Genomic DNA, 23689 nt, shown 5'->3' with positions numbered 1-23689 from the left:
AAGAGAAGGAAGTTATTTCCTTATTATGAGGTTGGATATGCTAGACATAATCCAAGTACACATGAGTTGTACTCCACATCAGAACTTTCAGTAGAGAGAAGTAGAGCATAGTCGAAAAGTAAACTCACCCATATTCAGAAGAAATAACACTTACCCAAAAAAGCAAATTGAAGAAAAACAGTACATACTTCAGTAATTTCAAGCTACTCATACCCATGATGGTATATTCTTGACCTAAAACGTAGAGGAAATAAGAGAAAGAGAATAACTTGGCTCTGCAAGATAGTGCCAGACATCAGAGGCTTCACTTGTTTAACATTCAGGAATTTCAGCATTTATTTTATCTGGAGGGTGGCAGTGAGGAATCTACACTCAACAGTGCCCACAGGCTATTCCTGGCTCAATGCTCAGGAGTCACTTCTGACAATACTTAGGGCATCACATATATTACTGGGGGTTGAATGGGAGTAGGTCACAAAAAGGCAAGAGCTTTATCACTATAATATTTCTCCTGCCATCCAACATCAATTAGGATTTTAATTGTGACTCTCCTTTGGAAATGTTCCTAATTACCATGCTCTCTTAGTCTCAATCAAATTAGGTCCCAAACAACTCATCTTGGACACTTGCTTTAGTTTCAGTTTAGCAAGCCAAAGATATTTAATATTGAAATAAGACTATATAGGACAGTAACACAGTCATTTACATAGAAAGATGAATCATAATAATAGACAGTAGTCTAGTCAGTCAGTGCTCAGGGATAATGGCTGGATACTTATTCAGGAAGAGAGACCTTAAGTCAGGGGTGTGCTGATCAATCAATGTGGAGAAAGGACACTGGTTTCATCAAGCAATTTCTTAAATTTCCCATGTTTCATCTGGCCTACAAAGTCTTCAAATGAAGGTGGGGTCAGGGAACATGCCTTTGCCTAATTATTATTTTACTGAAGAAACCCCAGTGAGATCACAGTCACGGTCCTCCGGTTGTTCATCGATTTGCTCGAGCGGGCCCAGTAACGTCTCCATCATGAGACTTGTTGTTACTGTGTTTGGCATGTCGAATACGTCATGGGTAGCTTGCCAGGCTCTGCTGTGTAGGCGAGATACTCTCGATAGCTTGGCGGGCTCTCCGAGAGGGGCGGAGGAATCGAACTTGGGTGGGCCATGTTGGCTGCTTGTAAGGCAAACGCCCTACCACTGTGCTATCGCTCGAGCCCAACCCAATGAGATATTATCTCATATATCCAAAAGATTAGAAACAACCAGTATTGGAGATATGATAAGAAAGGATTTTTCATTCACTGTTCATGGAAATGTCATCTGATTCAGTCTCTAAAAAATAAGTATGGCAATTTCTCCAGAAAAGTAAAATTAAGGCCAGATAAATACTTCAGTGGGTATTACATTTGCCTTGTATTTGACCAGCCTGGGTTGGTATCCCTGGCACTGCCTATGGTTCCCTAAACTTCACCAGGAGGGACTCCCTAAGCACAGTGCCAGGAGTAATCCTGGGCACTGCCAAATTCGGTCCAAAACCCAAACAAAAGAAATTCCATACAACCCTACAATTCCACTTCCTTTATCAAACACAAAAGCATAATTTCAAACAGATATATGTACACACAGTAGAACACAGTACAATAGGATATGGAAACAAATGTTCAACTGTGGATGCATGGATCAAGAAGCTGTGGTACATATACACAATGGAATACCATTCAGAGGCAAGATGAAATCATGCAATTTGCTTGGGCTGACCCGAGTTCAATTCCTCTGCCCCTCTTGGAGAGCCTGGCAATCTGCCGAGTATCTTGCCCCCATGGCAAAGCCTGGCAAGCTACTCGTGATGTATTCAATATGCCAAACACAGTAACAACAAGTCTCGCATTGTTACTGGGCCCGCTCAAGCAAATCGATGAACAAGGAGGACAGTGACAGTGACAGTGACAGTGACAGCAGATGGAACTGGAGAATATCACTTAATAAGTCAGAGGAAGCACAAATACTGGATTTTGTCTTTTATCAGCAGAATATAGAGAGTAAAAACAGTACTCAATCATAATAAGTCATTGTTAGACTTATATTATGAAAGAAATTGGAAAACAGTGTGGGTAGAAGAGTTTTGGGGATGGCTGGAAGAAAATCAGACTAGTAAAGTTGTAGGGACAGTGGTAGATGGTCATGACCATCTTGGTGGTGTTGAGGGGAAGTAATCCTGTCTATTGATACTATAAACTTTAACACTATTACAACTACCTGACCTAATAAAAATAAAAATAATTATTAAAAAGCACAGAACAAACAAAAAACAACTCTAATAATTCTCTGTATCCAATCAGTATGAGGTAAGATGTGTTGTAAGTTTAAAAGTTAAACTTTGTAACCAAAATTATATAATTTTATAATAAATACACTGATATAATAATACTTTCTGTATAGTGAGGCAACAATACATATTCCTGAAATTATTTCACCTTTTTTAATTTAGTTTTTTTATGTGAAAATATAAATTCACATATTTGCCATATATACCATTGACCAAGATACACGAACCAGATTTATTTTCTTGACTAAAATAACCAAAAAGTATATATATGATAATATGATGGCCAGAAAGAAACTGAACAACAGACAATAAAGGACAGTGATCACTGAGATATGGGAAGTAAATGATATGAGTTCTATGATTGCTCTAGTTTATTGCTTTGACATTGGACAGGTAGAAAAGTCAGAGTCCCTGAATTGAAGAGAGAATGCTGCTGAGATAGAAAGAGTTAGGGTTCACCGAGCAGAGTAATTTAGAGGAGACTGCTGCATAGGGCAAACCTCAAAGATCTATGGAAAGTATTTGTATTGGTTTTTAGTGCCACTGAAAACAAATTGCCACAATTTTAGTGAATCAACACAGGATTAATTTATTTTTGTAGTTGCTAAAGTCAGATCAAATTTAAGGTATTGGCAGGGGTGCATATCTATGAGAGATTCCAGGAAAGAAACTTTATTTGCTTTAGTTAGATTTTAGAAGTCACACCTACACTTTGTCCCCTTTCTCACAAAACTCAACTTATTTCTCTTGTCCATCACATCTTCTATCTCTTTTTCTAGTCACTTATGTCTATCTTAAAAGGATATGAGTGATTAGATGGATCTAGTAAGATAATACAGGATGATCTTTTCATCTCAAAATATTTAATTAGTATCCTATAAAATTACCCTTTGCCCTATAAAGTACATGGAAATATTTAGGGAAATCTAAATCTAGAGAACTTTTGGTATCAAGAATGTTTATTCTTGGATAAGAATATCAACTACTTTGGGGACCAATGAATCTCAGCAACCCAGCTATGCACGCCAGGCCAAAGAGATAGTGCTGATACCTGCCTGTCCCAGAGATGACCAGCCCCAGAAATACTTTGCTTTTTGGGAAGATGTCTGTTGTTTTGGAAGCTATGGGAAAGGGAAGCAATTTTCAATTTCTAGGAAGAGTGAGGGTCAAGGGAATGGAGAAAAAGATGGAGTGAAAAAGGACGCAGCACATCCTAGCTGGCCGTAACAAAAAGCCAGTTAGGCAGGCAGGAGATATTGATGAAAGCTTGAAGATGATATTCCAGGGAAGTCCTGGCACCCCAGGTTACAGTTGTTCTGATTCATCTCCTCAGTTCCATTCACAACCTACCCAAAGCATCTTTTTTCTATCAGTGCATTTGTTTCTCAAAACCAGAATCATGATGCCATTCCAGAGCATAAGACTTCCAGCAGGGAGTCTAGATCTTAGACAATCTGAATTAGAAATTGACAAATTGACCAACTGATGGACAATCTACTTCCTGAGTTTTGTAAAGACAATTGACATACATCACATGTCTCTGCACATCTATTCTTTGGAAATAAATATGATTACATAGGTTACATATTATTACAATGGTTCCTCTTGCTTGAACAGACAGCACTCAAGACTCTAAAAAACATTTGGTCAGATCTTCAGTACTGACCAGTTTTTATAGTTTTAGAGTTATCAAACTTATCAGAAATTAAAGATACAAAATCTATATTCCCAACTCTGAAAAAGTAAGTCAAAGCACAGCACATAGCACCATAATTTGGACCAGATTTTTTTTGTGGAATAAAGGATCAGATGTTGAGAGTTTGGATAGACTCTGAAAATCAAAATATACCTGAAGCTCACCAAGATGCTTTTAAGACTGGTTTTTGCAGGTTTCCTGAAAACATAAACACTTAACACCAAAAATACCAGTGATTACCAAGGCAAACTCAAATTATTCTTTCTCTCTCTCTATTTCTCTCTCTCTCTCTTCCTGTTACTTTGTCTATATGAACTCTTAAAAATATTTTTTAATCTGTACACTGACAGGCAACAGTAGGGTTTGATACTGTCAGTTTATTTTGTCCAGATGAAAAATGTCACCTTTTAACATGTTGAAGAAGTGGAGGAAGCCAAACAGATATTACAGAAAGTCGAGGCTGGAGAGATAGTAGAGTGGGTAAGACCTAGCATTAGACTGACCCAGGTTAAATATCTGCAACCCTGAGCTCCTTCCAGAAGTAATTCCTAAGCACAACCTGGTGCGACCCAATCCCACCCTCCAATCCACCAAAAAGAATTACTTGAAGTTGTTAAAAAATTCACAAAATAATTATTGTACTTTAAGATATACTCCTTAAAGGAATTCTTTTAGTTTAACCACTAGTGACAGGGAAGAAATGTCTTGCTCATGCTGTGACTAGAGAAAGTGGTGTTCCTTTTCATTAGACTTCTGGGTCAAATTTGATGAGATGTTAGTGGGTGTGACAACTAGGCATATTAGAAATCTTTCTAGGGAAGCAGAGTAATGCTGCTTGTGTTGTATTTATTGGTGTATTAGGTTCTGTTGGTGAGTCATGAATCAAATCTCCATTGTAGCTATATTCAAGTCATGCTATAAATCTACTTCTTACACAAAGAAATGATTTTTAAGCCAGTGAAGAAATAATTATCGTAAAAGTCTCAAAGTTTCCAGAGGAATATTTAGTAATGCCTTAGTAATCCTGATCACTTTGACACCCAACTTAAAATTCCAAGGCCGAAATAGAAGTTAAATAGAAACTTTGAAATAATATTTCAGTAAAATAAGGTGTGATCAGGATATTGATTCAAAAATTATAGTTTGAGGGACAGTTGGCTTTTCTAAAGTAGTTGAATTTTGAGTCAAGCATTGTCAAATCAGCAGTTGATAGAAAAGAAATGATTATGATGAAGAAACAAGAGTTTACCAAAGATAAAATTTTAATGGAGTCTGAAAATAGAAGAGTGGCATTTGCTAACAACAATGTTAATAACAGCAATAAACATTACTGTGTTATAAATCTGATCATGCTATGATTTCATATACTAAAGGTACCATGTCATCAAGAAAGTCATAGTCATGTCACAAGACTCCATGCTGAGACCTGAGAATGACAGGTGGAATGAAACCAGAGCTCAGTTGCTTGCACAGATGGATGTTAGGATGGGAAGAAGAATGGCAGAGGAACTCATATTTGGAAGCAATCATGTTACCACAAGGGATTCTTGGGATTTTGATCATGCAACTAAAATAATAAAACAGATGATTTCCAATTTTGGACTGGGTGAAAAGCTTGACCATATTGATACAGAAAAACTGAGTCCAGACACTCAATCTGTAATTGAACAAGCAATCAAAATCCTTCTAAGGGACTCAAATGAATTAGAAAAACCTATTTTAAAAATTATTAAGTTAAGATAATGAGTTTACAATGGTGTTGAAATAATTTATGGTCTTGGCGTACACAGTTTTCTCACCTTGCCATGATCAAAATGCCCAAGAATCCCCACCCATTATTCTGTAGCAAAACATTTTGAAGACTCATACAAAAGCACACAAGAATCTAAGCACAACATTTATTGTGCCTTGGAGACTTAGAGTCTTAGAGTGCCAAGATACTTGAGGGGAAGAAATTAGAAATGAGACAATAACTTTCTTATAAAGATGTTTTACTGGAATATAAGTAATATTTAAGTAGTTTTATTTTGCAATGGGCTGGAGTGATAGCACAGCGGGTAGGGCGTTTGCCTTGCACGCAGCCAACATGGCCAACCTGAGTTCAATTCCTCCGCCCCTCTCGGAGAGCCTGGCAAGCTACCGAGAGTATTCGATATGCCAGACACAGTAACAACAAAGTCTCCAATGGAGACGTTACTGGGCCCGCTCGAGCAAATTGATGATCAACGGGAGGGCCTTTACTTACTTACTTTACTATTTTGCAATAAATAAAATTTATTTTATTTTATATTTATTACTTCCACTTCGATGATGACATCGTTCTAATAACATCAAACATTAGCCAAGCAGCACAAATGCTGGCCGACTTAGACCATGAGTGTTGAAAGGTTGGACTGCAGCTGAATCTCATGAAGACAATGTTTATGAGAAACGGACTAGTTCCTGACATTCCATTCACTCTCAAGGGAATGAACATCTCCGAATGCAGCAGTTATGTGTACCCAGGTGGAGAAGTCAACATGACAAATGACTTGGCACCTGAGTTACGCAGAAGGGAGAGAGTGGCGTGGAACGGCTTCAAGAGTGTCGAAGAAATAGCTAAGAGGATGAAGAACCTTCAGCTCCGGGCACATCTCTTTGACTCCACAGTTCTTCTTGCATTACATAAGCCTCAGAAACCTGGGCCCTAAGAAAACAGGATGAGAACGCTATTTGGGTTTCCCAAAAAGTAATTGAAAGAGCTATGCCTGGAGTATCACGCTTCACTCAAGTGAGAGAAAGAATCCGGAGTTCCAACCTCCGTCAATGATCGAGAATGTCGAAAATCAGATGGGCTGGACACGTAATGCGATTTGGAGACAACCGCTGGACTAGAGTCATTACCGACTGGATTCCACGGGGTATCAAAAGATCGAGTGGCTGCCCACCTACAAGATGGTCAGACTTCTTCATCAAGACCCTGAACGAACGGGTTGAGGCTCTTCGTGTTCCTGGAGCGAGCAGATGCCATTGAGCTTCACTAGCACGCTACGGGGTGAATGGAGACATTACTGGCACCCGCTCGAGCAAATCAATGAGTAACAGGATGTCAAGTGATGAAGTGATCAAGTGATTTTTCAAGGTTTTTTTTGTGTAGTTGATCTGATATCACTGTATCACTCTCATCCCTTTGGTCGTCAAATTACTTGAGCGGACACCAGTAACATCTCTATTTTTCCCAGCCCGGATATTTTAGCAGGCTCTTCTTACTCATCTTTTCCCAACGATTGGAGGGTCTTTCAGGGTCAGGGGAATGAGACCTATTGTCGTCACTGTATTTGGCATATTGAATATGCCATGGGGAGCTTGCCAGGCTCTGCCCTTGCTGGCAGGATACTCTCGGTAGCTTCCCGGGCTCTCCAAGAGGCAGAAATGGGTAGGAAGTGTCTTATAATTTGTCACTTGCAGCCGCGCCATCCGGAAAGTGGCCTGGAGCGTGGAGGTTGCTGGGCAGTGGAGGTTGGCTGCCAGGGCTGGGTCCCTTGGGGTGGGGAGGGCTCTCAACAGCCCCACAGCCAGGTGTGGAGTCCGGTGGCATGGTTCTGGGAGCCTCCTTTTATAATCCTGTCTAGGAGGAGCATCCATGAGTTCTGGAGGGTTGCCGATGAAGAGATTATCTGATATCACTAGAGCATGAAAAATGCTCAATCTTCTATTACATTTATCTAATTTTGATTATTCTCCTTATTAAACGTATTGCAAATTAGTAACCCATAGTAAATATGATAAAGAAAGTAATGAAAAATCAGGATTGACATCTTGTTTGGGAAATGTCCATTTAGTTATTAAGTAGAAAATCCGTAAATATCTTATGGTTGAGGGGCTGGAGCGATAGCACAGCCGATAGGGCGTTTGCCTTGCACACAGCCGACCCGGGTTTGATTCCCAGCATCCCATATGGTCTCCTGAGCACCGCCAGGAGTAATTCCTGAGTGCATGAGCCAGGAGTAACCCCTGTGCATTGCCAGGTCTGACCCAAAAAGCAAAAAAAAAAAAAAAATTTATGGTTGATACTCCATTCAATGTGAATAAATTGTTGCTTAAGTTTTTGGCAAGTATTTTTATTTAGAAAAGTAAAATTCTTATTTTGGAGGGTGTGCATTCTGTAATACTCAGGGATTACACTTGGGTCTACTCTCAGGAATATCTCCTGAAAGTATTGGGGAACCATATTCAGTGCCAGAAATAGAAGCCCGGTTAGCAGTGTACAAAGTGCAAGGCAAGTGCCTTACCCACTGTACTATTTTCCAGGCCCCCCCCAAAGCAAAATTGTTTAAAAATTGCCTATTATTAGATAGAAAATACAATTTATTTTAATAAAAGTCACATTATTTTTGGTAAACATTACTTCAAATTATATCATGAATTAATGGAAAATTCATTAAATGCATTTAATTACGCTCCAGACTGATCACAAATTAAGAAAGGGTTTTATTTATTTTATATATATATATATATATATATTTTGTTTTGTTTTGTTTCGGGAGTCACACACGGTGGTGCTTAGAGACTGAACCCAGGTCTACTGCATGAAAGGCAAGAGCCCTGCTCACTGTACTATCAACCCCTAAAAAAGGTAGTTACTTTTTGTTTGTTTGTTTGTTTGTTTGTTTGTAGGCCATTCCCGATATTGCTCAGGGAACACTACTGGCTTTGTACTCTGGGGACTCTGGGGACTGTAAGGGGTGCTGGGGATCAAATCTGAGTTGGTGGCATACAAGAAAAGTCCAATCCACTGTTCTCTGGCCTCTATAAAAGATTTTTCAAAATTTTAAGTGTATTGTAAATATACAGATAAAATCAGAATCTAATTATAACTCTTAAATTACATTTTAGTGCAGGTTGCATTTCTATGTATTTTTATCATTACTATTACTTTGCCTGGTGAAATTTAGTCCAGAGCAGTAGTATTTTGTTTATAAAAAGTAACACACCCGTATTGAAATTATGTGCATGAGAAATCACTATTAATAGTATTGTAAACCACAGAATCTCAATTAATAAAACCATTTTCAAATAAACAGGGTTTGGAGCAATAGCACAGCGTTTGCCTTGCACACTTCTGACCCAGGTTCGATTCCTCTGTCATCCCTCTCCTAGAGCCCGGGAAGCTACGTAGAGTATCCTGCCCGCATGGCAGAGCCTGGCAGGCTCCCTGTGGCGTATTCGATATACCAAAAACAGTAAAAACAAGTCTCACTTTGTATTCCTTGGAGCGAGCAGACGCCATTGGGCTACACTAGCACGCGACAGGAATGAATGGAGACATTACTGGTGCGCGCTCAAGCAAATAGATGAACAACTGGACAACAGTGCTACAAATAAATAACACATCTCAAATTCTTAATAACAATTATTTACGTTATTGAAAGCAAAGTCAAGCCAGAAATCTCAGTGCTTTTCTAAGTGAACTTCTGGGTTATCCTGTGTTAGAAATGGAGTATCATGTTTATTTTTGTTCAGTGTTGTATTAATGTGATGTTATAGGATTCATAGATGAATTTATTTAATTCAATATTTTAGAGCACACTGTATTGGTTTTGCAAACAAATTAGGGCTGGAGCGATAGCACAGCGGGTAGGGTGTTTGCCTTGCACGCAGCCAACACGGCCGACCCGAGTTCGATTCCTCCGCCCCTCTCGGAGAGCCCGGCAAGCTACCGAGAGTATCTCGCCCGCACGGCAGAGCCTGGCAAGCTCCCTGTGACGTATTCCATATGCCAGACACAGTAACAACAAAGTCTCCAATGGAGATGTTACTGGGCCCGCTCGAGCAAATCGATGATCAACGGGAGGGCCTTTACTGTATTGGTTTTGCAAACAAATTATATTATTGAAGTGATTTTATTAACATTTCCTAGAGATTTGTAAACAAAAAAATTAACTGAAGATCTAGCCAGAGGGTAGTTCTCAGGGCTGAAGCAGATACTTCACGTGTGGGAGGTTAGGGTTTGACCCTGGCACTGCATATTTCCCCATGCTCTTCCCAGAGGGGGTCCTAAGCACTGCTAGGTGCTACCTAAATGAATGAATGCCCTTCCAGTACACCCCCCTCAAATCTAAATATATATCTGACCTAAATTTCAAACCTAAATCTATCGTACTTGTGAAGAAATAGAGGAAAAAATATTTGACACCTTAGTTAGGCAAATTATTCTGATAAGATACCAAAAGTACACTCTCTAAAATAACTGACAAGTTGTAATTGTTCAGAATTAAAATTTTCTTTAAAGAGACTATAGAGAAAACAAAAAGACAAACCACAGTTGGGGCGGGGAGGTGTGGAATGACAGTACAGTAGAAGGCAGGGAACTTGCCTTGCATGTGGCCAAGCCAGGCTCAATCCTTGGCATCCCATATGGTCCTCTGAGCACAACCAGAAGTAATTACTGAGTGCAGAGTCAGAAGTAAGCCCTGATCACAGCCAGGTGTGGTCACCTGCCCCCCCCAGCTCCCTCAAACATAACAAAACAAAACAAAACAAAAAAGTAGGCCAACGATGAGACAATATTACAAATCACATATAAATTAAGGCACATGCATCCATAATACAAAAGGAACTCTTAAAACTCTGCTAGAAAGCAAATCATTACACTGAAAAATGGGCAAAATCACTGAGCAGTTACTTTGTCAAAAATTTTATATACTTGCTTGGTGAAAAGTTACATGAAAAAGCATGTAGCTATTCTTTGCTGCCTGAAAGTAAAGCTTCCTGTGAAATCTTGTAAATTGAAATGGCTTGAAGCAAAGATGCAATTAAAGCTGAGTTTTCCAAGGTGGGTAATATCCTCAGGGGGAATGGGGAGGGCACTAGAATGACCTTGGAGGTTGGGGGGGCTGTAGCAATCTCTGGAGCAATTGAGGGAAGGAGATTTCTGTTTGTCCATCTGAAGGTTTACTTAAATCAGCATTCCTAGGGATGCTGGGTTTTTTGTTGTTGTTGTTGTTTTCTAAACAGGGACAGGTAAAGACAAACAAGTGAGAACCTCTGATTTGAGGGAAAGAACTTTGAACATTACCATCTCCAAAAGGCAACCTACCAAATCCTGCCAACTAAGCTGTAAATTAGTAGGAACATAGAGTAAAAGCTAGAATGATTTGGCAAGCCCACTGTCTATAAAGTAGTACCAGAGGATGAAGCTTGGCAGTGCCTCTCTTGCTGCTTGCCTGTGACTTGTCTTTATACTGACTTGCTGCAAACAAACCTTCTGGAGCCATAGAACAGCGGGTAGGGCGTTTGCCTTGCATGCAACTGACCCAGGTTTGATTCCTCCGTCCCTCTCGGAGAGCCTGGCAAGCTACGGAGAGTATCCCGCCTTCACGGCAGAGCCTGGCAAGCTCCCTGTGGCATGTTCGATATGCCAAAAACAGTAACAACAAGTCTCACAATGGAGACGTTACTGGTGCCAACTAGAGTAAATAGATGAACAACAGGAGGACAGTGCTACAGTGTTGCAAACAAATGCAGAAAGAATGCAATTGTCATCTTCTGTTGTAAAATGGAAAATCCTCTGGATTCTTTAGTTAGGGAAATTTTTTGTGTAAAGGAAACAGTATAAAAGGAATATTTGAAAAGTTGGGGATACTTGTACTTCATTAGCGTTTTAATAATGTAAATTAGAGGCCAAACCGATAGTACAGTGGGCAGGACACTTCCCTACATGGGACCAACTTGGCTACTATCCCAGGCAACCTGTGCTGTGCGTGGCACAAAAGCAAAACAAAAAAGAAAATCCATACTACAATGAGATATATTCACTCCAGCATAGATAAATCTCAAAATGAAGAGTGAAAGAACTCAATGAAAAATAGAAAATATAGAAATATAGAAATACAATTTTAGAAAATGAAAACTGACTTGCAGCAGAAAACAAATCAATGATTGCCTGGAGACTGGAGTAGGGAATGGGGTGGGGTAAATAGAGTGAAAGGAGGGCAGAATGGGAGAAAAGAATTTTAAAAGGCTGCAAATAATCTTTTAGGGGTGATGAATATGTTTGCTATCTCCAAGAAGGTGGGGGAGTTGGGACACGCCCAGCGATGCTCAAAGCTTACTCCTGGCTCTGTGTTCAGGGATCATTGTTGGCAGTGTTCAGGGAACCATTTGTGGTGCCAGGGATCAAACCTGGATCACCCTGTGCAAGGTAAGCTCTAGTGCTTTCTTTCATACTTTGGCTCATGGACTTTGGTGGAATTTGCTGTTTTTTCTAACTCTGACTCCTAAATTTGGTTAACTACTTCTGAGACTCAGTTCAAGTTTCAACCTTTGAGCATATCTACCGTCCCTGAATATGTCCAATTCTTCATATCCAATTTACATTTCCCCTCCAGGAGAGTATAGGTAATACCATGCATTGTATTAAGCTAACTAAGCACTTGATTTTTATGCACATCTCTCTTAACTAGAATGAGAGTTCCTGAGGGTGGAGCTAGTTGTTTACCACTGAATCCTCAAGGTTTAACAGAGCATTTGATTATACTTAAAAACTGTGAGGTTATTGAATATACAACTAATTTGGTGATGTACTGAACATGTCACTGCAGTTAAAAGTCTGTTGTAGCAGCGAGAAGTCTTGCCTTGAGATTTATTCTGTCAAAAAAAAAAAACACACAATCTTTTGGACATCGGCAGATAATCTACTCAAAAAGAGACTGAGCCAATGCATCTCAGAGCCCCGTTGGTTCTGAAATCCTGAAGTTCCATAAAACTTCTTCAGATTCATAAAATCTAACTGTCCACAAAACACAAAACTTATAAGGTGCCCACAGACTTGGCAATATCCTAACTTTAAAGAAGAGCCTCTTTCTCTGGTCATATTTTCTAGATCTCACATTTGAAGGAAGAAAGCTATCCATTTGGTGAATATCATTATTACTTTTACCACTTGCAATGATCTCAGTTTTCGTATGAATCCAGAGAAAATGTTCTTCTATTTTCACTTCTAATTCTTTGCAATGACTGGCCAATTAGTGGGCTCCTACACCTTCTGATAATTGATGTATAAGAACTAATACCTCACTGTTAGACTCCTAGTTCTATGACTCATGACTGTGAAGAAATCCTGTAACGTCAGATTCCTGGAAATGCCTGACTAAATTATAGTCAGCTATGGTTCCTCCCATAGTCACTTATGGAACCATGGAAGAATTTCACCGCTTCCTCCAAAGACCTTGTTGTAGTAAACAGTCTTATAGATTTCTAGTTCCATCTCTCTTTTCTTTAACCTATACTTTTAGTGCTGGCTAGTCTAGTTTTGAATTTAATCAAGTTAAGAAGTGATTAATATTAGATAGAAGTTTCAATAATCTATTCTTGGTATCCAGCCTCACTAAAGATCTAGCCTTATCTCTAAACTTCAACTCTAAGATTGAATTGTAGAAATCAGTTGAAGCCTTAGAAAGAGATTTATTTAAGAGTTGGTCATAAATATTCCTCAAATAGACAAAACTGTAGCAATGAGATGAATCCATTATCAAACTATTATAGAAGCAAGTGGGATTAAATAAAAATAAAACAATAAATAGGCTTTTTAATTTATTGATTTGAGAAATTCAAATTATTTTAGAAGTAAATGGGATTAAATTAAAAAATAAACAACTATTTTAATTGAATGACTTGAGAAGTTTTTCATTTGAATGACTTATTTTGCCAATGTACATTGTGGGTCTCTTACAGAAAAGTCTAAGTATGTAGCTAAAAGTCTATTCTTACTTAGTATACAGCTTTACAAAAGCATGGTTGGTGGATCAATGCCTGGTACAGAGCGAAATGTTGGCAATTCTGCTGTTTGATTTCTGCAGCCCTGCTCTCTGTCATCACCAGAACCACAGGGCCATATGTGTGTAAGTACCACACCTAAAGGGGTGCAACCCCAATGAGAAACACACTCTCTCTCACACACACACATGCACACACACACACACACACACACTATTAAATTTGAGCAACTTGCCCGGTAACACAACTCCTCGCAAACACCTATGTGAAAACTTAGTGGCCCCTGGTGAGTACTGCAAAAAGAACGTGTGTGAGCAACACAGCTAAAAAGTATGACTCCAGCTTACTTGTGAAAGAAGTACAACCCTCAATTTAGCACTACCATCTGGTGTGCAAGTCCAGGAGAATAGTAGCCACGCAGGCTTGTGCAAACCCTGATCATTATAGCCAAAATAAATGGAAGGGGGGAGGTAAAAAAATTTTTGAATGTTCTTTGCTGGAAAAATCAAACAATAAAGTGAAAAAAGAAGGCATAAAATCTGACACCCCATCTCCCAGAGATACCAACAATTACTGTTGTTGATGAAAATCTTTCCAGACGTTTCTCTCTTTATATTAGTTACAGGTTCATTTACCAGTTTCTATAGAACACTGTATTCAGTGAATTAATTATTGAGTTTCTATTTCTTCTTATATAAAGCTTGTACAGGCTTCCCATTCATCAATAAAGAATATTGAGGCTTTCTAGATCACCCTTTACTCCAGTACTTAGAGAGAAGGACAGAGAAGGAAAGAAAGAAAAGGGAGAAGAAGAGAACAGGAAGTAATGGGTGAATGGGCACGAGGGCATAAGTTTTATCGATGATATGGGTGAGTGGTATAATCGTATACCCAAAACACAGACTTAATAAAACTGAAAAGTTGAGAATGTAAGCTGCAACCACCGAAGCTTTGTAATATGCCCATCACATTGACACGCAAACATGGGATGGTATATGGGAACACCGGAAATACTGTAATATGGTAACACTGGTGGAGGAAAGTCAACAACAGTGGTGGGACTGGTGTTGAAATATATGCCTAAAACTCAACAATCAATAATTTTGTAAATCATGGTTGTTTTCTAATTTTAAAAAAAGGCAACGATAAATAAAAAGTATTGGTTAAAAAATATTTAAGTCTTTGAGTAAAAATATTTAGTCAACGTAGGAAAGAATTATTTTCCATGAGCCCCTCCTCCCAATTAAGATCCTCCACCCAAATTAAATTTAGATAGAATATAGAATTCAAATTACCATGAAAAATGCCAAATTCTCCATAAATATATTGTATTCATAATCTTCATATATACCTTACACCTAAATGTCAATAGCCCCACTTTGCTGATAGAAAATACAACTCAAACCCAGCTAATAGTCAACCGAGTAGGGACTTTGAGCTTTCAGTCTCCTAAAAGTCCATGTTCTTTCCACTGCCTCAGATTCAGGTTGTGTGCCTTCCTTTCCTCAGCTCAATTTATTCACTGCAATATGAGAAATCTCCATGGAAACACTTTTCACTGGCCACAGACTCAACTCCTATGAGAAGGGTTTACATGGGGTTTTCGTGTGTATCTCTTTGAGATATTAATATAAGCAATTATGAGGGACAGGCGCCAGTGAGACAAAAGAAAACAAAACCATCAACACTTATACACTGATTTTCTTTCATGCCTCCACCACTTATCAGAGATGAGTCTGTCAAGTTAGTAATCATCATAAAATTGTTGTCTGTTGAAAAAACAAATTTCCCTTCAAGGCTGCTCTCAAAGGAAGAACTGTAGAAGGGAGGAAAAAGGAAGAAGTTACATAAGAGAGAAGACATGAGAGAAGACAAATCTAAATGATGTTATAGACTGTGTCCTTCCATTTAGGAGTGTAGCAGGAAAGTAGCTCAACAGGGAAAAAAATCAGAGATAATGCTAGCAACTAAGCTAAAGCTCAAGCTTTCATAACAATGACACTCTAATTCTGGAACAGTTACAAAAAAGTTACCACTGCTGCAGAATCAGTAAACGAGACTTCTTTGTCCTTAACCTAAAAAATATGTGGCAGAGAGTCCCTGTTTCTCAGGATTGTTCATCGTGCGGGTAGAAAAGTTATACCCAACATAAGCAAGTTTCATGATCTATGTGACAAAGTCTCCCCCAAGGAATTTCTATCAAAAGTTTAAATAGCTTAAATCTCAGAAGGCAGCATCAGGGACCCAGCGTTGCATTCTAGAAAACAACTTGTCTATACTTTTTAGGAATATGAATTCAGTGATAAGATGGGCAATATGTTTGTATATCAATACCCAAAATTTGAACATATTATAATCCTATCACCTAATTATGATAAAATTAATTTAAAAAGGAATGTAAGTATTGCAAAATACCAAAAACAAACAAAAAAATTAAGAAATTTTTCCAAATAAAGAAAACTGAAGAGACATGATAGTTATAAGCAGTAGTTGAGTAAAGATTTTATTTTGCTAGAGAGAACACTAATGGGGAGGCTGTTAGAATCTGAATAAAATCTGATTTTTGTTTTATTTCACACTTGTGGTGCTCAGGCTCTGTGCTCAAGGATGATTCCTGGCAGAGTGTGGGGAACAATATGAAGTGCAAGGAATAAAACCTGGATGAATCACATGCCAGACTTACCTGCTGTGCTCTCTGGCCCTTAAGATCTATAAATTTTAAAAAGTATTTTATCAGTATTAATTTAATAGTTTTGATTATTGTAGCACTGTCCTCCCCGTGTTCAACGATTTGCTCGAGCGGGCACCAGTAAATTCCCACAACAAATTGTGAGACTTGTTACTGTTTTTGGCATATGTTGAATACGTCACGGGGAGCTTGCCAGGCATTGCTGTGTGGGCGAGATACTCTCAGTAGCTCTCGGGAGCTTGCCAGGCTCTCCGGGAAAGGCAGAGGAATCGAATCCAGGTTGTTCCAGCCCATTACAAGAGAATGCTTTTTGGGTAAGGTGATATGCCGAAAAGTCATAAAACAATTTAACTAGCTATTTAACTAGCCAGGCAGTTTTCACTCGGGTGCCCCAGGGAAGGGTGGGTGAGAGCCTTCCCTATCCCATGGAACCCAGCCCCAGCAGCCAACCTCCACTACCCAACTGCTGCCACACTTCAGGCCACTTTCCACATACTCCGGCTGAGTCTCATGCATGAGTGAACATATCCCTGGACCGTGCAGCCGTAACACATCATAAAACACTTCCTACCCATATTCCATAATTACCACACCATATTTGATGGGATTCAGACAGTAGGAAACAAATCAGAGAGAGAAATACATATATATATATATATATATATATTATATATACAGGTTACCAAATGTTACCTGCCCACACGGCAGAGTCTGGCAAACTCCCTATGGCGTACCCAATATGCCAAATACCGGTAACAATGATGGGTCTCATTCTCGTAATCCTGAAAGAGCCTTGAATATGGCTTTTTTTTAAATCTCAGGGCTAGGACGAATAGACGTTACTGGGGCCTGCTTGAGGCAATCGACGACAACAGGATGATAGTGATCCTGATATATATCTTGGAGAGTTCAGCAAGCTACCAAGAGTATCCCACCCACAAAGCAGAGCCTAGCAAGCTACCCGTGGTGTACTTGATATGCCGAAAAACAGTAACAATAGCGGGTCTCATTTCCCTGATCCTGAAAGAGCCTCCAATACGTTGGGAAAGACAAGTAAGGAGAGGCTGCTAAAATCTCAGGGCTGGGATGAATGGAGACGTTACTGGCACCTGCTCGAGTAAATTGATGAACAACGAACCAGATGACAGTAATATAGTGACAGTGATTTAGAGTTTTATTACTATTTCTCTATGAAATACTCTTTCCTCCACATTATACTCCATTTTCTTATATTATTTCATACTGAAATGGTATTTTTAGATATCAGTCTTTATTTCCATAAAAAAATACTGAGTATATATGTAGAAAATGCACACTAAAACAATTAGAGGCAAAGGGATACCAGGTAAGCAATAATTCTCAAATGAGGAATCTGATGAGAATTTAAAATAGGGTGGTAAAATGGTAATAGTGGGTATATATGGATCCAAAGGATCTAGTGGGAGTGAGGACTGCATGGGGTTGGGGACCAAAGACCTGGCTCCCAGCATACAAAGAAAGTGCTCCAGTCCTTTGAACTATCTCTCAAGCCTTCTTAGGGTTATATTTGCAATGTTTTTCATTTTTTGCTGGTTGAATGTGTGTCCAAAAGTAAATAAAAGAATCGAACGTGAGTAAATGACCTAATAAATTCTGATTTCAAATCCTAATTTAGACCTTGATGATATAAATACCAAGATTCTAAAATAACTCTTTTTCTGGAAGAGAAAGAAACCAGGATAGTTCTTTATTATTCTTTATATCTCTATTTTTAATAAAAGGAGAACATTGAGGCATAATTTACTTTAACAGATTTTAAAAGATGTGAGGCTTCAGAGTCTACTTTATTTTTTTCAGGGGCCAGAGGAGGGGCACACCCATCGGTGCTCAGGGCTTACTCCTGGCTCTGCCTTAGGCAGTGACTGGGAGACCCTATGAGGTGCTGGGGAGCAACTCAGATCAATCAAATGCAAGGCAAGCACCTTGGCCACTGTACTATTTCTCTGGCCTCCAAAATCATTTCTTATTCCATTTTTTAAATCTGATTTTCTTAATTTTAAAATTCTGAAGATACTCTCGGTAACTTGCCAGGCTCTCCGAGAGGGGCGGAGGAATCGAACTCGGGTCGGCCATGTTGGCTGCATGCAAGGCAAATGCCCTACTGCTGTGCTATCGCTCCAGCCCAAATTATATGTAATTTGAAAGTTTTTCAAATTACATATAATTATTTTATTTGCTAGTTTATTAATTTCGGAGAGCCCGGCAAGCTACCGAGAGTATTCGATATGCCAGACACAGTAATTTCAGATATTAATTTGAATTTATAATTAGTTGTATCTTTATGTTTTCTTAAGTCAAGAATGCAGAGCAATTATGTTTATTTAATAAACATTTATTCAAAAAAATTAGAAAAAAGGGAATAAGATATATTAGGTAGGAAATGACATTTCATAGAGAATTGGGAAACATTCTATACCACAGTAGTTCTATGATTCTGGGTAAGTTAACTTACCCAAAAGCAAGCTGATTGGAAAGCTATAATAATTATTAGTATTTTTTCATATATCACTATAAGTTAAAATCTTTATTTGAACCTAAATAATCTCTAAAGTTCCCTTAAGTAGCAATGTTCAGATAGTTGAAATGTAGCACTCTTATTTAAGTGATGACTGAATTGTATCTTTGTGGCATTTTTGCTTTTTACAAGTGATTCTTGCCCAATATATCTGGTGTGTGTTGCTGTTGCTTGGGTAGGAATTCAGTGTGTTAGTGAAGGGGAAATTAATAGAAGATTAGTTGCTATATTGCCGAAGATCTATATCCTCCATTGTGAATGCTCAACACTGACTTTGGATACACATTATCTTCCCTTTCCCCCCTTAACCCAAGTACTAACTCTCCAGACCTGGATACTTATTCTGTACAGGAAGTGCTATGGCTTACTAATATAGGAAGAAAACCAAACCACTCTGACTAAATCAGCACCACGTTTCCTGAAACAGAAGTTATAACAGAAGTTAAAAAAAAAAAAGATTATAACCTGGTGAAAAACTCCACCCTTCATCCTAATGAAGAGGAAAGTCTTGGTTAAGGAGGAGGAAATATGACTTTAACCTCTTTAAGCCACGTCTGACCCACCATGTTGTGTGGATATCTTAGGCATAGTCCAGGGATAGACCTAGAACTTGCGTTTTAGTGACGCTTGTTTACTCAGTGATCAATTTCGGTGTTAAGGTATAGAACCAAGAAGGAAAACGGGATTCCTATTTCCTCTGATCGGCAGCCATGATATGTCATATGCCCATCTCATTTGCTTACTCTTATTTTCTAACATGCTGTGGGGGTGGTGGTGGAAATTTCACGCTTCTTTGACTTTCTGTACACTATGCCCTCTCTGGAACGTCATTACCCCCCAGATTGTATAAAAAACTGTTACTTTTTTTAAAAAGTTAAGTATACTCTTCCCCCCCCACCCCCCGGAAATCTTGGGCAAACTTACAAACTGCTACTACATTTGTTCACTACTACTCTGTTACAGAAAAAAAATCACCACATTATGTTTTATCCCTGTATTGCCGTATCCATCCCCCTCTGTCCAACTCTACAAACACTTTGAGATTTATAACCAAAGAACCATACATTGTCCTTGTGTCTCCAGCACTTATCCTGCACAAACAAAATGTGGAAAGGGAGCAAGGAAGAGAAACAGACTCATGTCTGAAGTCTAAAGTCCTCCAGATAGTCAGGTTCACCGACAACAAAAATTAAAGACAAATGCTGAGGAAATTGATCATGTCAGGTTTTGAGTTCCATCCCCAGCACAACAGGTACTACTTCCCACCTTCAGAAACTTCAACTTGTCCAAAAGTAGAGAGAGAGAGTATGGGGAATATTGTCTGCCATGAAGGCAGGGGGAGGGTGGGAAAGGGGGGATATACCAGAGATATTGGTGATAGGGAATGTGCACTAGTGAAGGGATGGGTGTTTGCTCATTGTGTGATTGTAACTCAAACATGAAAGCTTGTAACTATCATGGTGATTCAATAAAATTAAAAAAGAAAAGAAAAGAAACTTCAACTTAAGTATCTTCAGCTTCAAGCCCACACTCGCAAAGCTGACCTTGACTGGGAACACCCCATTTCCCCAAACCCCAGCATCACTGGGAGAAACGGTTAGCATTGCACTGTTAGCACTGTTCTCCCATTGTTCATCGATTTTGCTTGAGTGAGCATCAGTAACGTCTCCATTGTGAGACTTGTTACTGTTTTTGACATATTGAATACACCACGGGGAACTTGCCAAGCTCTGCCATGCGGGGGGGCGGGATACTCTTGGTAGCTTGCTGGGCTCCCCGAGAGGGACAGAAGAATTAACCCCAGGTCAGCCATGTGTAAGGCAAACACCCTACCCGCTGTGCTATCGTTCCAGAAACGGTACCAAAAAATATTAGGATCAATCAAGTTTGTCTTTTCCAGTTATATGCCTCTTTTAATTACCATAGGTGAAGTTGTTTAAGTCACAATAATGATAGCTGGACAGGATGGACTTAGAATCACTTCCTGTGAATGCAGTGGTGCCCATTCCTTTAAATAAAATGCAAAATACTTTTACTGGCCCTCACAGGAAACATCACAGGAAGTCATGTTTCAGTTCTCTCTGTGCTATATACTTCAACCGCAGTTTCAAAACAGTACAGCTTCTACTGGAAACTGATAAAACAAAATGTACTTATTTAGCCAACAGCTAATAGTCTACTTTTGTGCAACTCTCTTCCAAGGTGTGTACATGCGTGTGCATATGTGTGTGCACGCACACATGTGCGCACACACACACCACACACACACACACACACACACATACACACTTGATATTTCCCAAGGGAGTTCTTTTTCCCCCTTTTGTTTCAAAATTTGAGCTTTTTAAAATAAAAAAATTAAACAGTCCAATCATGGTGATAGAGAGCAATTAGATTTTTGCTGGAGATTGTAATGTTTCATGTACAGACACAAAAGTTAAACTGTAATGTGCATCTGAAGACTATTTAACCTTGAAAACAAATGTTACTTCAATAAACAAATTTAAGTAAAACTGTTATTTAAAACAATGAACAAATCTAGGTTTCTTGCCCCCACCATTTTCACAGAAACACATGTATTTATTTCAACACTGTCTCAATTGTCCATTTCTCTCCAAAATCTCCGCCTACCCATAAAGGCAACATTTTCTGAGTTATTTTGCAACTAAAATGACCAAACTCCTGGCACATTATTACAGTTATGCCTCGGCTTTCATTCTAACTGGTGTGGTATCTTTGATCCCTCGTCTTAATTTCCAAATTGGGCATTTAAGAATGAAATTTATCCTCAGTACTAAAATTCTGTTTTCATGGGAACTGCCGGAAGGCTGGGACCCTTGTTTGAAGTGTTTTCATCTGGCCAATGTGGTTGGAAACCAAAGGTGCTGTGAACTGAGATCTGGGGAAGGCGGACAAAGTAATGACTCCATTAAGTTCCTTAATAGAAGAACTGTTTTCTGGACAAACATTATATATATGTATATATATAATATAATGTATAACATATGTATTATATAATATATGTTATAAATATTCTTTTTTTCTTTGAAATTCCTCCTTTCCACTAAAGCACAGTGACTAGCCCATGGAGACATTTATCAAATATATCAAAATGTCTTATTGTCTATGGTTAAAAACAAGTATCAGTAGCCCTTGCTGTGATTTGAGAATTACAATTTTCATTTCTTTGTTAGGAGGCGGGTCTGGTTCTATGAGACTTTCCTTTCTTTCCAGGGAAAAATCAAGTAAAATTCTTGAAGATCTTGGGAAAAAGAAAGCTTTGATATAAAGTTTTCTTTTTATCTTTTTTAATTGTGGTTTATTCATAAATGTCTTCTGATTATTCAATTGCAAATAAATATACACAGATTATAATATAAGCTATAAAGTTTTCTATAAAGACCTGTCCCACTAAAACTATTGTGACCACAGAAAATCAGAATTATCATTTTTGAGTTACAATAATCATTGCAATATCAAATTCAGTTGGTTGGTGCATTCATATTATATTTATCAATGTTTATATTTTTTGCAACAAGGGTAAGTTTATTTGGGAGAACCCTGAAGTTCACATTGTTTTTTCTTACCCCTGGAAATGTAACTTTTGTTTTTGTTTTTGGATCACATTCAGCAGCGCTCAGGGCTTACTACTGGCTTTGCACTCAGGAAGTGCTTGGGGAATCATATGGGACACCTGGGATCAAACCTGGGTACATTGCATGCAAGGCAGATGCCTTACCCGCTGTACTATCACTCCAAGCTCAAAGATGGTAACTTTTATCTCTTGAAATAAAAGTACTGAGCACACCCTGTGTTCCTAGCTCTGAACTATGTGTTGTACTTTTTGTTATCCTTCTATTAAGCGCCTCTGAGCAATTACAGTGGGAGTCACTAGATACACTTAAGACAATTTTTGTGAAGAAGACCTAATCTTCTAGCTGATTTTCTAAATCGTTCTGCTTTTGATTCTTTTCTTACTTTGAAATTATAAAACCAAAACCAGAACATGATGGAAATCTCCCCACTTCATCTGGTACGGAGGCTCTAGTCACCAGAAATAACTACACAGAGAAATTCAATTTCTGAAGAAACGTAAGCACTTAAATGGAGTCAGCTAAGGAGATAGCCAATCTGGAAACTTGGTTAATTAAAAATCTTTCTGGCCCGATTGCCTTTTGAAGATTACTAGGTTCATGCTGAGCTTTTTACTTCCTGCTAACTTTACTTCCTTACTAACGATTTGTGAAACAGAAGTTAAAAGAGATTTTTAGAGTTGCTAGAGGATTTGGAGACATATAAAACACCTTATCTCACACGAAATGGTTCATGTTTTCGCTCTCAAATTGTAACAAAATGTCGTGGATCTTACCTTTCGCAGGCACTCCTCCTCAGTCTTTTAGGCGAAAGTTCAGATTTTCCCTGAAGGGCCACGACAAGGCTGGTAACACGGATGTCTGGTGCTATTTATGTAAAAGCAGAAGTGGAGGAGGTATAAGTATGTCGCACTGTGACAACAGGAAACCCGTAAGAGAAGAGGGAGGAAGTAGGCCTGGGCCTCTCCTATTTAGACAAGAGATACAATCTGATGGTGTTTAAAAGATTAATTCCACAACTCACTCAAATATCTAATCTAGTTTCTATGAGGCTGGAGCGATAGCACAGTGGGTA

The 23689-nt window shown here is 38.7% G+C and overlaps 1 protein-coding gene and 1 pseudogene across 1 annotated transcript in view; one reads left to right on the top strand and one right to left on the bottom strand.

Moving 5' to 3' along the window:
- CD53 (CD53 molecule) overlaps window positions 1–23478 on the bottom strand; it is a 34098-nt gene extending 10620 nt beyond the window's left edge. Inside the window, exons 1-2 of the mRNA XM_056123014.1 lie at window positions 23391–23478; window positions 155–234 (exon numbers count right to left, since the gene is read on the bottom strand). Coding sequence (XP_055978989.1) covers window positions 155–217 — 63 coding nt within the window. The 5' untranslated portion in view covers window positions 218–234; window positions 23391–23478. The remainder of the gene's footprint in view (window positions 1–154; window positions 235–23390) is intronic.
- LOC130031438 (ATP-dependent zinc metalloprotease YME1L1-like) lies at window positions 5113–5967 on the top strand (annotated as a pseudogene).
- Window positions 23479–23689: the final 211 nt, after the last annotated feature.

Source organism: Sorex fumeus, unplaced genomic scaffold (assembly GCF_029834395.1).
Source record: "Sorex fumeus unplaced genomic scaffold, SorFum_2.1 ptg000047l, whole genome shotgun sequence".
Classification (NCBI taxonomy): domain Eukaryota; kingdom Metazoa; phylum Chordata; class Mammalia; order Eulipotyphla; family Soricidae; genus Sorex; species Sorex fumeus.
This window is presented reverse-complemented; position numbering and strand designations above follow the sequence as displayed.